Source organism: Copidosoma floridanum, unplaced genomic scaffold, assembly GCF_036245765.1.
Source record: "Copidosoma floridanum isolate Cflo_tuat_1 unplaced genomic scaffold, Cflo_Japanese_pri ptg000033l, whole genome shotgun sequence".
NCBI lineage: Eukaryota > Metazoa > Arthropoda > Insecta > Hymenoptera > Encyrtidae > Copidosoma > Copidosoma floridanum.
This window is the reverse complement of record NW_028321910.1, coordinates 2,400,614-2,414,881: the sequence shown is the minus strand read 5'-3', so window position 1 is coordinate 2,414,881 and position 14,268 is coordinate 2,400,614. Positions and strand designations below refer to the sequence as shown.

At 35.0% G+C, this 14,268-nt stretch overlaps 1 protein-coding gene across 1 annotated transcript in view; it reads left to right on the top strand.

Moving 5' to 3' along the window:
* The window catches only part of fdl (fused lobes), a 414,401-nt gene that overhangs the window by 282,551 nt on the left and 117,582 nt on the right, over nucleotides 1–14,268 (top strand). Inside the window, exons 5-6 of the mRNA XM_089597549.1 lie at nucleotides 5,720–5,936; nucleotides 6,031–6,261. Coding sequence (XP_089453675.1) covers nucleotides 5,720–5,936; nucleotides 6,031–6,261 — 448 coding nt within the window. The remainder of the gene's footprint in view (nucleotides 1–5,719; nucleotides 5,937–6,030; nucleotides 6,262–14,268) is intronic.

Sequence of the window (14,268 nt, the reverse complement as noted above, 5' to 3'; positions counted from 1 at the left end):
AGTGGTGTGAGAAGGCGGTGGGGGCCATGAAAAAATTCGTGGAGGTCAGTGGGAGGGACATAGGGGGGAAGGTGGGGAAATGTGGGATGTTTTGAGAAAAAATACTATACAATATTTTCATGTGATTTGGTAGGAATGTGCTTATAGACTTTAACACATTGACAGGGCTGTCAAAATGCAACGTTACAAAATGCTAACAAAAAAAGTCAGTTTACCAAAAACTTTATGCTTACAAAGAAACCAAGGGATCCAGTAAATCGAAATACAATTGATTGTATTTAAGTTAAGCTGATTGAAGTATTGTGCAGTAATCTGTAACTATTTAATTAAATATAAAAACATACATTGTTATTATCCCATGAAGCCATACGTGGTTGAACCCCCTGGCTTGAATAAAGACTTATACCATACTTTTATACTATTCATATAACATTTCGTGGGGGGTCGGTAGGGGGGCGATGAGGGCCATGAAAAAATGTGTTGGGGTCAGTGGGTGGGCTCTGGGAGGTCGGTGGGGGGCTGTGGGGGGTTTTGAGAAAAACTACGATATGTTAAAATAAGCACGAAAATAACGGATTTTTACCTTATTTTGTTGGGGGTTGGTGGGGGCAAATGAGGGGCGATGGGGGGTTTGTGTGGAATGCTTTACTGAGTTAACTATATAATATAGGAAGATATATATATATATTTATACATGCATATTAACATGTATTTTATATCTGTACTTACGTAGTACTTGGATTGGTGACCGTTTAAGTCTCACCGTTTCAGCTTTGCTGTTCGCTTCGTGTATTAATTGACTGTTTCTTTTAAGACAGAGTTGTGCTAAATGTCTGCCCTGTTGTCTACGTCTGTAGCTTGGACATCCAGTCAGAATTTGGCAAACCACTAAGGTGTTCTGGATCAGGTTTTTTCTATGCGATAATTTTCGGGGTTTTATGATTCACATGACAATTGTCATAGGTGAATATGGAACAACTGTTACGGCCCTCCCTTCTCCTAATCTTATACTAATTTCATCGCAATCTCTTGTGCTGTGTACCCTTAGTAGCACCTGTGCAAGAGAGGCAGACGTTTAGCACTTTAGAAAAAAAAAAATCTACGCATACGTATGTACAGTTACTAAATTATGTTGTCATGTACTATTATAGCTATTTCTGTACAGTGCACCTGTGTACTGACTGTTTATATGTGACACCTTGGCTAAGCCAGAGCTGCTCTGGCAAGAGCAGACACAAACAGATTCTTACTATGTATATATGCTATAATATTTTTATGTATATACATATATACATATAATTTTGCAGTACGAAAACGTCGAAAACAATGTCTACGCTTGCCATGCAAGAATTTTGCTAGAATATATACATATATGTATACATATTTATATACCTTGCTAGAATAAATATATACCTATACATACTTGACATGCGTGGACAAAAATTGGCAATGGATTCGGAGCAGTCAAGACAACTCACGCCTTGACCAGCATGCCGTTTCGCTGACAAGCTTGGGCTTGACCACCCTCTGATTTCAATATCTAATCGGGGTGTTCGAAACCCACCAAGACGCGCCGCCATCTGCTGTCAGGCTGACTAACTGCACTGTCAACTTAGCTGGCAATAGCACTGTTCTGCTTTAGAACGGCTTTAACGCGCACGGTGACAGCAGCGTTGCATTTGGAAATGATTTTATCTTCAATAAAGTGTTTTGTGGAATTTTTCTAAAGTACGTAATGCTGTATTGAATCAATATACCAAAGACTTCTGTTAGGGTCGCGTATTATTAACGACACCTTGTGCTACCGTCCTTTTCCTCGTGTTACACTTACATGTAGACTAAGTCTACAAATATATAGCTTTATAAAAGTGTATGTATATAAAAGTGTATATATAAATATACATAATTTAATAACATGTGTATAACATCTGTTTATTATATGTAGCATAAATATACGTATATATAATGAAATCACTTTTGAACACCTACAACCCCTTTTAGACCACATTCTGTACTGCTTCTTGGCTCAGCTCCACTCTCTTGACGTACTTCTTCACTTAGAGAAGGCCCCTCCGCGGACTGTTCGTCGGAAGGCAGATAGTTCCTGAGAGAAATGACCAGGATATAAATGTTACCCACTTATAAAAATAAATACACTAACACAAAATTCACCTTTATACATGCACACACATACCCAAAGTTCCCCACATGCAACTTAGCGAATAGCAAACTTAAAATTTACGATTACCCAGTTCGATCATGAGAACACTTGGCCACAGCGAAACACCTTTGATCACAAGCTACCTCACGCATCAACTCGACGACGAGAACTTACACTACACATACTCTCTTTCTCCACAGGGTGTCTTACTATTGGCCTCACCAGCTGATCTGCCGAGTCTTAGACGACGCTGTGAGTACGCATACTTATTGTCGTAGGGAGTCCTACCGTCGGTATCACCTGCCAGTTCACCAAGTCTCAGACGACGCGCTACGAGCGCGCACATATACACACTTTCTACTACGTCCTACTGTAGTGGTAGTGGACAGATGGCCCTCTACCGACTGCTGAGGCTCAGGTGATTCCTCGCATATGCACGCACTCTCCTCGTCCTATTGCAAAGGGCAGGCGGCCCCATGCCAACAACCAAGACTCAGACGTCTCTGGATACGCACGCACCGTTCTTAATCTATTGCCACGGGCAAGCAGCCTCTCACCGATTTCTGAGCTCAGACAGTTCTTTAAATATGCACACACACACGTAGATACACACACTTCTGATACACGAGTTTCAAATTTTACTTTTAAAATAATCAATTGATTCCTGCACCATATACAGCAATTATTTTTGATTATTGTTTTATTGACTAATCTTTCCTTAAGTATTACGTTAGGTGTATGTATTTATATTTCTAAATAAATTTACTTGTGTCCTTTAGGGGAGGATGGAATTTTCAGCTCTTTTTTTTATATAAATCAATTTCTTACCTTACACAATGACAACATAATAAAATATCTTAATGACTAAAATTCTAGTTTTTATTATTAAACTTTAAAAAGAAGATTTTAAGTCATCTGTTAAGGGGTAGGTTTGTTCGAATAAAAACAATGAATTATTCTCTTTCTTTTATTTATCTTATCGTATAAATCTAAGAAAATTGTATTTTTAATTTCTTTATGGATTACTTGTATTGAATTCGTTGCTACTCTTTTAGTTAGTTAAATAAATCGATTTATAAAAAAAATATAAATTCTTAAAATTTTTTTGCTCAGGCATAAGCTATAATTTCAATTTTAATTTAAATATTCCCGCATTAATTCAAAGAAAATTTATGTAGACGACAGTTTTAATTTTAATTTTCCCGCATCACCTTTCTCTTACGCACATTTGGTTGAACTAAGGCGGATTATTAATACAACCACGGAGGGTTAGTACTGGATACTCTGTCTATCTAGCAAAGTTACGTAGGGTTAAGTCGTCCTCGGGGCCCTTGGATGTCATGAGCACTGCTCAAGTAATCTACACAGGTACTTCACCCGAGAAGCGTTATCGCTAACCCTAGTGCCTTGACTACTTAAAAGTGCATTGTCTCCAGACTTAAAGCGATCGAGCACTGAAAGTCTAATTAGGCTCCGATTAGTATTAGTATTACCTGTAAATGGTGTGTATGCTTACTTTTACACTCTGGGCCTTCGTACTTGATCTCTTTCTCTCACCGTGTGTGCGCCGCGGTAACGTGCCGATGTACAGGAGAGTTTCAGGTCTGGGTGAGCAGCAGATTTTTCGCGTCTCAGGCTCGCTGGAAAAGGAGCGACTTTTCTTGTGCGTCGGCTCTTTTTATAACCGATTTGCAGATGATTCACTGCCGTAATCTACGCTATCTCTTTGCGCGTAATTGATTTCACATATTCGCTGACAGTTCACGCGCATATCTCATCTATCTTTCTGTGCACAGTCGACAGCACGTACTATATTTTACGCCAATTCTTTAAATATTGATTTTACAAATTTCGTGTTTTTATTAGTGGTTTAAAAAAAAATAAGATAAGAAAATAAAACGCTATAAATATAACTAATATTGATAAATTATAAATTTCTTGGTGATAAAAAATGCCCCAATACAATACGCGTTTTTCTCTCTTCTTTTCCCTACTTCTCTCATACGAGCTAGCTCGCCAACGTCTCGTCTTTTCTTTCAACTATACATACATACACACACGCACTCCCTATTCTTGGTGGGTGGGGAACTTTGGGTGTGCTTGTGCATGTATAAAGGTGAAATTTGTGTTAGTGTATCATTATTTGTTAGTTGAATTAGTATAAAATTTACAATAAATATGGGAGTTGGTAAGGGAGGAACTCCCAATGATATACTGAATGCCCTTAACGTTGATGTAGAGTATTGTATAGGATATAGCTTATGTTGACGTTCAACTATTTTGTACGTTATTTATATAGCTTGATCGGAACTAATTGCGTTAATTATTAAAATTAGCTCTCGAACTCATTTATTTTTATACATTCTGGCAAGATACTGCTCTCTATTTTGGTAATGTAAATTTTTTAAATAAATAAAATAAACTTAGAATTGCCATTCTTTGCAGTAAGCTGCTTAGGTATATTACTAAGAAAACCTTGAATTATATACCATATTTTTTAATATAAATATTAAGTTATTATTTCAGGAAAGAACAGAAAAAAAATGTAGGAGTTCATTTCGGTATTTTTTATAATAAATTCGAATTATAGAGAGGGATTATGATGAGACAACATGACACGATACACTTTGCGCTTGGGCTCCTCGCGCTATGCCTGTGCGTGTTATGCTGTCCAAGTTCGTAGACCATACTATATAAGCATAGTCACATCCGATGTATTATATTTGTGAAATCCACAGTGTTGATGCATGCATTCACGCGTATTATGCATAACGTGTCTAACATGCATGACAGTGCTTATGCTATAATTGCTTAAATTTTTTTCCGTGTAGTTATAGGTACCACATTTATCTACATGTATATGTACAAGTTCCACAGCATGTATGTATATAAAGAGAGAGACAACGAGGCCTAAGTGGTGGGGTGAACAACAACTGAGGAGTGGTCCAGACTTTTTGTTGCGTATTTCTCCTCATGTGGCTGTTTACAGCCTGCCATGATATGTTTTACATCAAAAATTTATCAAATTAACTTAGAAATACTAAATGTATTTCAAACAAAATTTTGAAAGAAAGTAAATAATACTGAAATAAGAATTGCAGAAACGAAAAACGAGAAAATGAAAGAATGACGTTTCCAAAGATGCAATTAAGTCGTTATAATCTTGTTCTTTCAAAGTATTTATATGCTTGCATATCGTTTTACTGATTTTTATTCGTTTTTGCCTTACAGTAACGCAAGTCTGACAACAATTTTTTATACATAAAATGAGTCAAATGATAGCTTTGTACAACAATATCGAAAAAATGACTGATTGACCTTACACTGTTAATTATACGTAGATATAAATATTGATAAAATAATAGATAGATTAACAAGAACGCAGATATATTGTTCGTAACTTAACTTTTTAAGCAATGCTTTTATGAGGAACTACGTTTTTAGTTTAATTTATATTTATATGGTAATAATATGTTGATCTTACAACATATGATTTTAGAAATGGAATTATACAATATACTTAAATAAATGCGTTCAGGTATCGAATATTATTTTCAGGTGCGAATAGTTGGAAAATCTTACTATGGTGTGCGCCATGGACTTGAAACATTTTCGCAAATGATTTGGTGGGATGAAAATTGTGGTAGGCATGGATGTTTGCGCGCTTTGTCACAAGCCAGTATTGAAGACAAACCTGCTTTTGCCTACCGAGGTCTTCTTGTTGATTCAGGTCGACAGTTTTTTAGCATTGATCAACTAAAAAGCGTAATTGATGGTTCGTCGTGTAAAACATATAATTGATTATAAAAAATTTAATAAACTTAACTTTTAATTTATTCATTTTTTTTTTTTTGTACATTGTGCGACAGGTATGGCTGCTTCAAAACTAAATACATTTCACTGGCATCTAACGGATTCACAGAGCTTTCCTTATAATTCTGTTCAGTTCCCTGAGATGGCTAGGTGGGGTGCCTATAGTAGTGATGACATTTACTCGCCTGATGATATCAAGGACCTTTCAAGTTATGCCAAAGTTCGAGGTGTTCGTGTTCTTGTGGAGATAGATTCACCTGCTCATGCTGGTGCTGGTTGGCAGTGGGGTGAGTGTTAGACATAAGAAACTTTTATTACTTGATTTTCCAAATTTAATCATACATTATAATAACAAGAAAATACTTATATCTTGCTACCCAAGATCTGTGATAATAATCATATATGTATAGAAATCGTATTCTTCAGCAAACGTAAGATGAATCGAATGTTATTTAAACTACTTAAGACAAAAGCAAGATACGTCAAAGTGGCTAAACTAGTACAGTTATGAAGGTTACGGTATTTATACCTCAAAGGCTTGGTACCATGCGCACGATTTCTAGACTTAACCTTAACTCACTGGCTTGCACCTTCGGGAAACTAGCTTTTTATACGTGCGTATTTCCAACTATAATCTTGAGGTTTAAAAGCCGTTTTAAAAAACAGATGCTAATTTCTGTTAAAGTGATTGATTCATAAAGAATCAAAAGAGTGGCTACTGCATCAGACAATATAATCGTCGTGCCAAATCATGAATCTTTAATAATAAATTATAATTGCCGTATTAACGTTAAATACTTCACTTTTTTAAAGTATTTTCAGTATATTTATGACTGGATTCACAAAGATAATGATAAAACATTTTTTGGAATTCAAAAGCTTAGTGATGACAATAAAGAAATTTGAGATAAAATGAAAAATTATAATAACGTAAAATACTTAAGTTCAATGGAAGCTGCTTCGAGATAATACGAATTTTCAATTTGTAGTAGAAGTCATAAAGTAGTTTATTTGGCAAATAATCTAGGAAAAAATATGGAAACTTATTTTTGAAGAGAATGAAGTGAAAAGTACAATAGACAAAAGACAAAGATCACAAGCAGCTTGGTTTGAATTTAACAGATTTCACTAAATCAATAAAATATTTTAACATCTTTGTATGAAAATATTGTATTTTCCGGAGCCAAGTCTAAATTTAAGAAAAACGAAAGAATATAAAGATAAATAAATCAATATCAAAACTGAATATATAATCTTTCCGTAGGATCATTAAACGTTTTTTTCAAATTGATACGAAACAAAGTAGGAGGAGGAACATCATTTATAAATCTTGAACCATCCAGTAAGCTTATAAGTTTAACATTATAAGATATTGCTATAACAATGGGCCTAATCAAACATGACAGCCAAATAGATGACGTTTAAGAGAAGCTAGTATTGTTATGTTACGATATTAGAAATAACATTTTTTTGCCTGGTTTCTAATTTCAGAAAATAGTAAAGGTAAAAAAATTTTTAAATCATACAAAAATAAATTAAAAAAAAATTGTATTAACAATAATAATAATTGACGTATAAATATACTTTTATACGTATAATATATACTTTTACGTATTAATACAGTTTACAATTTTAAAACACATGGTGGAAAAATTTTGCTTACCCACACCAAAAAATAACTAAAATAAAAGAAAATGATAACAAAAAAAATGTTTTTTTAGTTTGGAAGGGTCTCAAATAAAATTTGTTTTAGTAATTATGCTGTGGAGCGGAAAATTCCGTCGAGACCCGAGAAAGTGCGAGGAGAAGGGGTGGTTATGTTACCAACCGCTATGTTAACGTGTGATTGGTTATTAATCACAGCGGATTTGGCGATTGTGAGTACGTAGGTGTAGGATGGGGATGGGGAGATGGGAGCCAAGGTGTACTGGGAAATCAAGGAACGAGAAAGGACAGTTTTTGAATTTAGGGTGGTAAGAGCAGAATCAAAGGTAGCAAATAAAGTAGGCGGATTTTCTCATGCCTTGAAAGAGCGTGAGTTAAAAGACTTTTTAGTATTGGGGCGTAAAGCCATCGAATGCTTAATTAATCAATGGAAGGGTGGCCCTGATTCAGCTCAACAAGGAACGTGGGAACGTTCACCCATGGTAGCTCTCTGGATGTCGCTCGCATTTTCATCGCGCTATTTTATGTTTAATTTATAAGTGCTTTGTCTCCAGTTGCTCCTCCTGGTTATTTGCTTATTTTTCGCCGGCTCTCCGCATCTGTGGCGACCATTGGTTTTGATTTTAAATTCATAAGTTTTGAGTGTTTTAATTTTTTAACATTGCTTTTAAAAAATCATTAAGGATTTGTTATGTTTACGACCATTTTAAGATACATTTCCTTGGCCTGCCACTCTTCCGACGATTATTGCGTTAGGACATAGATATAATGCTCGTTGTATGTATGTCTATAGATAGTGACTTATGCGGACTTTACGTGCTTCTAACATGTATATTAATAACATGGTAGAATTATACGAATGTCCACATAATTTCACTTTTGTCCTTATAATAACCCTTACACACACGTGATTGTCCGCATAAGCCACTATTCATAAAGATATACTTTTACATACACACACGTATATATATATATATTATAGTGCTCTACGTCCGGCTCCTTTAGTAAGGGCACTACTATGGGCACTTAGCACTCGGGAAAGGGACAAGGAAAGGGATGGGAGGCCTCCTATTACTGGGAGGGGGGTAGGGAGAAATTAGGCAATTTTGCTGCGAGAAGGTGGCCTAAAGCCCTCCTCGAGGAGCATTGCTTGGTGAAAAAGCACATGTGAAAAATCACAGAGGTACTTGCCCGAAAAGTCGCACTGGCCAGGAATCGAACCACGGTCTCCCGTGTGCCAATCCACGACCTAGCTGACTGAGCCACCGCGCGCTCTATATATATATATATATATATATATATATATATATATATATATATATATATATATATATATATATATATATATATATAGGTTGATTAACTATAAAATAGTGTTGTAAGAATTTTGCTGTGATCATGGCGTTAATTAGTAGTGTATAATCTAATTGAGTTTCATGGAAAGAATAAAAAATAGTCGTTAGCATAAAATATCTTCTGTTGGATAAATAAATGAAGTTTTAAACTAGTTATTTGGGTAAAACAATTGATTAATAAGTGGATCATCACGTGTGATTAATTTTTTTAGTTTTCGTTACGATTTTGAATTAATCGTAAGGGTTTGGATAGTAGTGAAATTGAATTTACATGAAATAGACTAATAGAGCTTAACCTATCACTAGATGAGCGTCTAGTAATAGCGTGTTATTGTTTACATTCGTTGTAACCGCCCGAGCCTTCCAGATAGCGACGTTTGTTATGATCAAGGTGAGTTGAGGGAGCACGGTCTTATTTTTATTTTTTGCTATTACCTGTTTCGATTGTAGTTGAACGTTCATATGATTACGATTTAGGATGTCTATATGGGGGATTCTAGTGAGCTTACATAAAAAAATTGGAATTACATAGATAAAGGAAGAGAAAATTTTGATTTATAAAAAAGAAAAAAAAATAACGTGGGCTTCATTGGAGTTTACTCTGATTTTGTAAAACTATTCCAATAAATGGTTCATTACAACGACGTTGATTCATTTTTAACATCGACTTAATCGACTGAGATTTCTTTTATTGACAGCCCAGGGGGTTAAACAAAATTATTTTTCTGCATAAAGATAACTTATTCTTTTACTACTCTTCCTAAAAAAAGTTTTTCTGTGGCATAGATTCATATATAATCAATATTATTTTTGAGGGGCGTCACCAGTCATAGTGCTTTTTAATTACTATAGGACTTAAATAAAATAGAAAGTTCAGTTTTGTAATTCCAATCTCAAACAAAAGAAAACTTAGAAAAGTAGTTTAAATTATATAAGGTGAGGTTTGTATGATGCTAAGAAAGGCCTCAGAAATAGTTAAAAGAATAATGCGTCCTTGTGATACAAACATTTATATTGCTTCTATTAATTTGACAATCTGGTTTAACCTTATCACAATTGAAATATCCTTAAATGTTTCAAATTTAATCCTACTTTATAATTTAGTTTTTGTAAACGATGATACATCACATCATTTTTGAAATTTAAGTAAAAATGAAAACGTTTATAACCTCTCAACATACTTTATTACATACATTGCCTTACTAGCTTAGCCTATTATCGCCATTGCCAAGTGGGTCCTGTTGGCGCCAGATACGACGTTGTTGCCTGATCCAGCCTGTGCTCATACTCGTGGTGTTGTTTCTGTACTTCTTCCATCGCCAGGATCTGTATTGCTGATCATGTGATGTGTGTTGTTGCCTCATGTGTGCCTACTTTAGCCTATACATTGGCCACATGCTCCACCTCAACCATTACCCAGGTGAGACCTTACCAAGTTTGGTTGCGCTGCGCTCGTCTTCGAGATCTTTGTCTTCACCCACATGCAAGTATTACGCAAGGTCATTGACATCTTGGCAGCTGTTTTCGCTTCATTTTTACATGGCCTCATGCTGCGCGCCGAAGAGTCAGCTATTTTTGGAGCCACGTAGAGCCACGTGTGCTGTTGCGGTTATATCGGCCATGTTGCCTTTATGCCTTTTATATTCCAAGCTGCCCGCACATTTTCATCTATATAACCAAGCGTATTGCGTGAAGACTTTGTGTATGGTTTTGAAGTAGGGGCAAGCATGTCAGGTTAATTATCACACACTTTAAAGGTGTATTAGATAGCCTATTATGAAGCGGCATCACAAGGACCTTAGGCTTATTTACAGTATTATTTTGTATTGTCTCTTAGACTCTATTTAAATTTTGTGGAGCGCTGTATCCATTTTAATATAGGTAATTGCCATTTAAAACAGTTAGTGATTGTTCTGTAATTTTTATGAATTGACAACATTACATTTTTATTTTTATTCTATCTAAATGACTGATAATCGTACAACCTAATCACCCATATGGCTTATAATAATTGCTATTGTCTAAATTTACTATGATTGTACGACCTTATATCGATACGTGTGATATTCAACGGTAAAACTTATAATTTAAGTTTAATTATTTTAAGCATTGTGGCAAAAGATCGACATTTTACGCCCACAAAAGGGGTGTCACACTATGTTTTGAAAGGATGAAAATAGAGGTAGCTGTGTTCGAAATCTTATATCTCCAGTTAAAAAACACGTCGAACAATAATTTTTTTTTACTTGGAGGCATTCGCATAGCAAACATAGGAAAACTATATCTGAAAGGTAAGGTGTTAACCTAACCTCAAAAATAAAGAAGATCTTGTAATTTTTAAGTAAACCGATGAAAATATTCTTATGAAATGGACGATTTGTTTGTATAAGCATTTTTTAAAAGTGTTACAGTTACCTTTGAGTCGAAAAATACATAAAAAAATAATTGTAAGAAGTCTAAAGTGATTTAACATAACCTCAAACATTAAAGTTTAAATGAATTTATAAGTTAATGTATTCTTCATGCTGTTAATTAATCAAAATCAATTGTCTAATTAAGTTAAAGAACAACAACAATGCACGTCTAATGACATAACATTCATAGATTATATAACCAGATTTAATATGTCGCACAGTAAGAGATTTCTGGAAATAAGTTTTAAAAGTTAAAAATTTTGAAAAGAAAAGGATGAGTTCAGAAACTTCTGCGTAAAGCTTAGAGCTGAAATCATGGATAACACAAAATGACCGTTGCAAATTATGAAATGTGAGATCCTAACCTTTGAATAGTTAAGGAAGACTGAAGGAAGAACTTTTGAAAAAAAATTTCTGAAAATAACGTCAAAATGGCTGAATATCCTTTCCAGTAATAGTTTCTAAGATACATGGTAGTATTATAATAAAATATTGAGTTATATCCATCCTAACATGACCTAAAAGCAAAAATATGTCTGTTTTCCATGTTAAAACATAATCATCTATCAGGGAAAAGCGATATTAAGATACCATCAACAAAGTCTCAAAGGGTGGTCAATAGATTGCTTAAAAATAAGCAGTTACGTTGCGTTAGTTACTAAACTACAGTTATTACGGAAAATAAGCCATCTGTATACATTTTTACGCTCAGATATTTTTTAACTTTGATGGTTTTTTTAAAAAATCTTCTTAATATAACTTACCTTCTCAAAATATCAGGTTAGTCAATATTTTAAAGTCAAAATTAAAACTTGAAATTTCTTGTACAGTAGTATTTTGTTGAATTTATCATTACAAGAAAAACATTTATACAGGTATTTAATGATAGAATGATAATTTTTTAGTCAATCTTATATTTTAGAAAAAATTTTTTAACAAGATTTTTTTTAAATTCGGATGTTCCAATTTCATATTTGATAATTCTTCGTAGGTCTTTCCTATTCCTTATTATCTTAGCTTGGAGCACGGCAAAATGATTTTCTAGATTTATCCTTTCCTTCTACAGATATAGGATTTTTGAGATGGAAAATTCAATATTTGCCTCGCAGACTCGAGATGCTTTAGAACCAAACGTCTAATTATTTATAAGAGGCCAGCACTATAGGCCTATAAAGTTGTATCCGTCAGATCTAACGGCGAAGACAGTGTGTCACAGTTTGAAAGGGCTACAGGTGGTAGATTTTAGCCAATGTTCAGTGACAACAGAGTTCATTTTATGGATGCTTGCTTCATTGCATGTATTTTGAATGCAAATTTATGCAAGTGTGCATCCCTTACAGCCCACGATGCTTATCTAAGAATGAGTTTTTTATCGGGTTCAGGGTGCAAATGGCGTGCTTGGCAGCGTTGGCTTGTGTGTAGTATCACACAACGCAGAAAATTTTACACATTACTTAAAATTTCCAATTAACAAACTCTGTACCGTTGTCAGTTTACACGTACTTGAGTTATCCCAACCTATTTAATACTAATTCTTCTACCACTCTCCGGGTGTTTTTTCCGTCTGACTGTTGGAGTGCTTTCAACTTGACGTATTTAGTGAACGTATCTTGGATAATTTTTAGGTACTGGGGTCACGATTTTAAGATGGAGGCTTTGATCCTGTAATATCCATTGCTATTGCCATCCACGGTTGTTTAGTAATTCTTTCCCCCATAAAACTGGCTGGAGCTTTCTGTAGGACTTTTTGCAGTTGACATTCTTGAAATTTCTAAAGACACTAAGCTACATTTTGAAAATAACTAGGCCAATGATAATAATTAGTCAGATGGGCGTAAGTCTTATCCACCCCTAGGTGACCTGCTTTTGGTTCATCGTGCACATCGTATAATTCCTGAACACGATGTTCCTTCGGCAAGGCGATTTTTCATTCATCTAGGTCCTCTATCGTTAAACTAACGATAGGGTTACGTTTGCGTAAGAAAGGGTCCCGTTCCCATATTTCCAATATAAAATTTTTTGTGGAACCGCTTGCACCCCTTTTACCCATTCTAAGAACTATTCATCGCTTACTTGTTCTACATTGGGCATAATTACTGCAACTTTATTTTCCTGTGTACGGAATATGGCATCTGGTACCTGATAAGATTTTCTCTTTATATAGATGATTTCTTAATAATATGGCTGTAACGTGGTGGTGCACCAAGCCCATTTTTCTCCTGGGACCTTCAATGTATTGAGCCATGGCAGAATGCTGTGGTCAGTAATTACTGTAAAACGTTCACATTGTAAATATCCTCTTAATATATATAAAGCCCACAAAACAGCCAAACACTTCTTTTCTGTAACTGTATGGATCCATTCTGGCTTGCTTAATGTGTGACTGACGTAGTGAATGGGATGTTTTTCGCTATTAGGGTTCTGTGACAATATAGTGGCCATAGCATAGTTGCTGGCATCCGTTTGTAGGATGAACAGTTGCGAAAAATTAGCCCTCGATAAAACCAGTGCCTTAGTCAGAGCTTGTTTGCGGCTTTTAAAAGCTGACTATTGCTCAACAGTCCATTACCATTTCACGTCTCAGGACATGAGCTTCATTAGGGAAGATTGCTTTTTGGTGAGATCAGGGATAAATCTGGAGTACCATCCAATCATTACCATGAACTTTTCGAGTTGTTTCAGGGGGTTGATACAGAGTACTCTAAGATTGGCCTTACTTTGTCGAGATTGATCCTTAGATCTTTCCCATTAATCACTTATCCAATTTATTTCACCTCTCTGCACTGAAACTCAGATTTCTTGCGATTGGTAACAAGATTTGCCTCCGTTAATGCTCTTAATACAATCCTCAACAACTTGA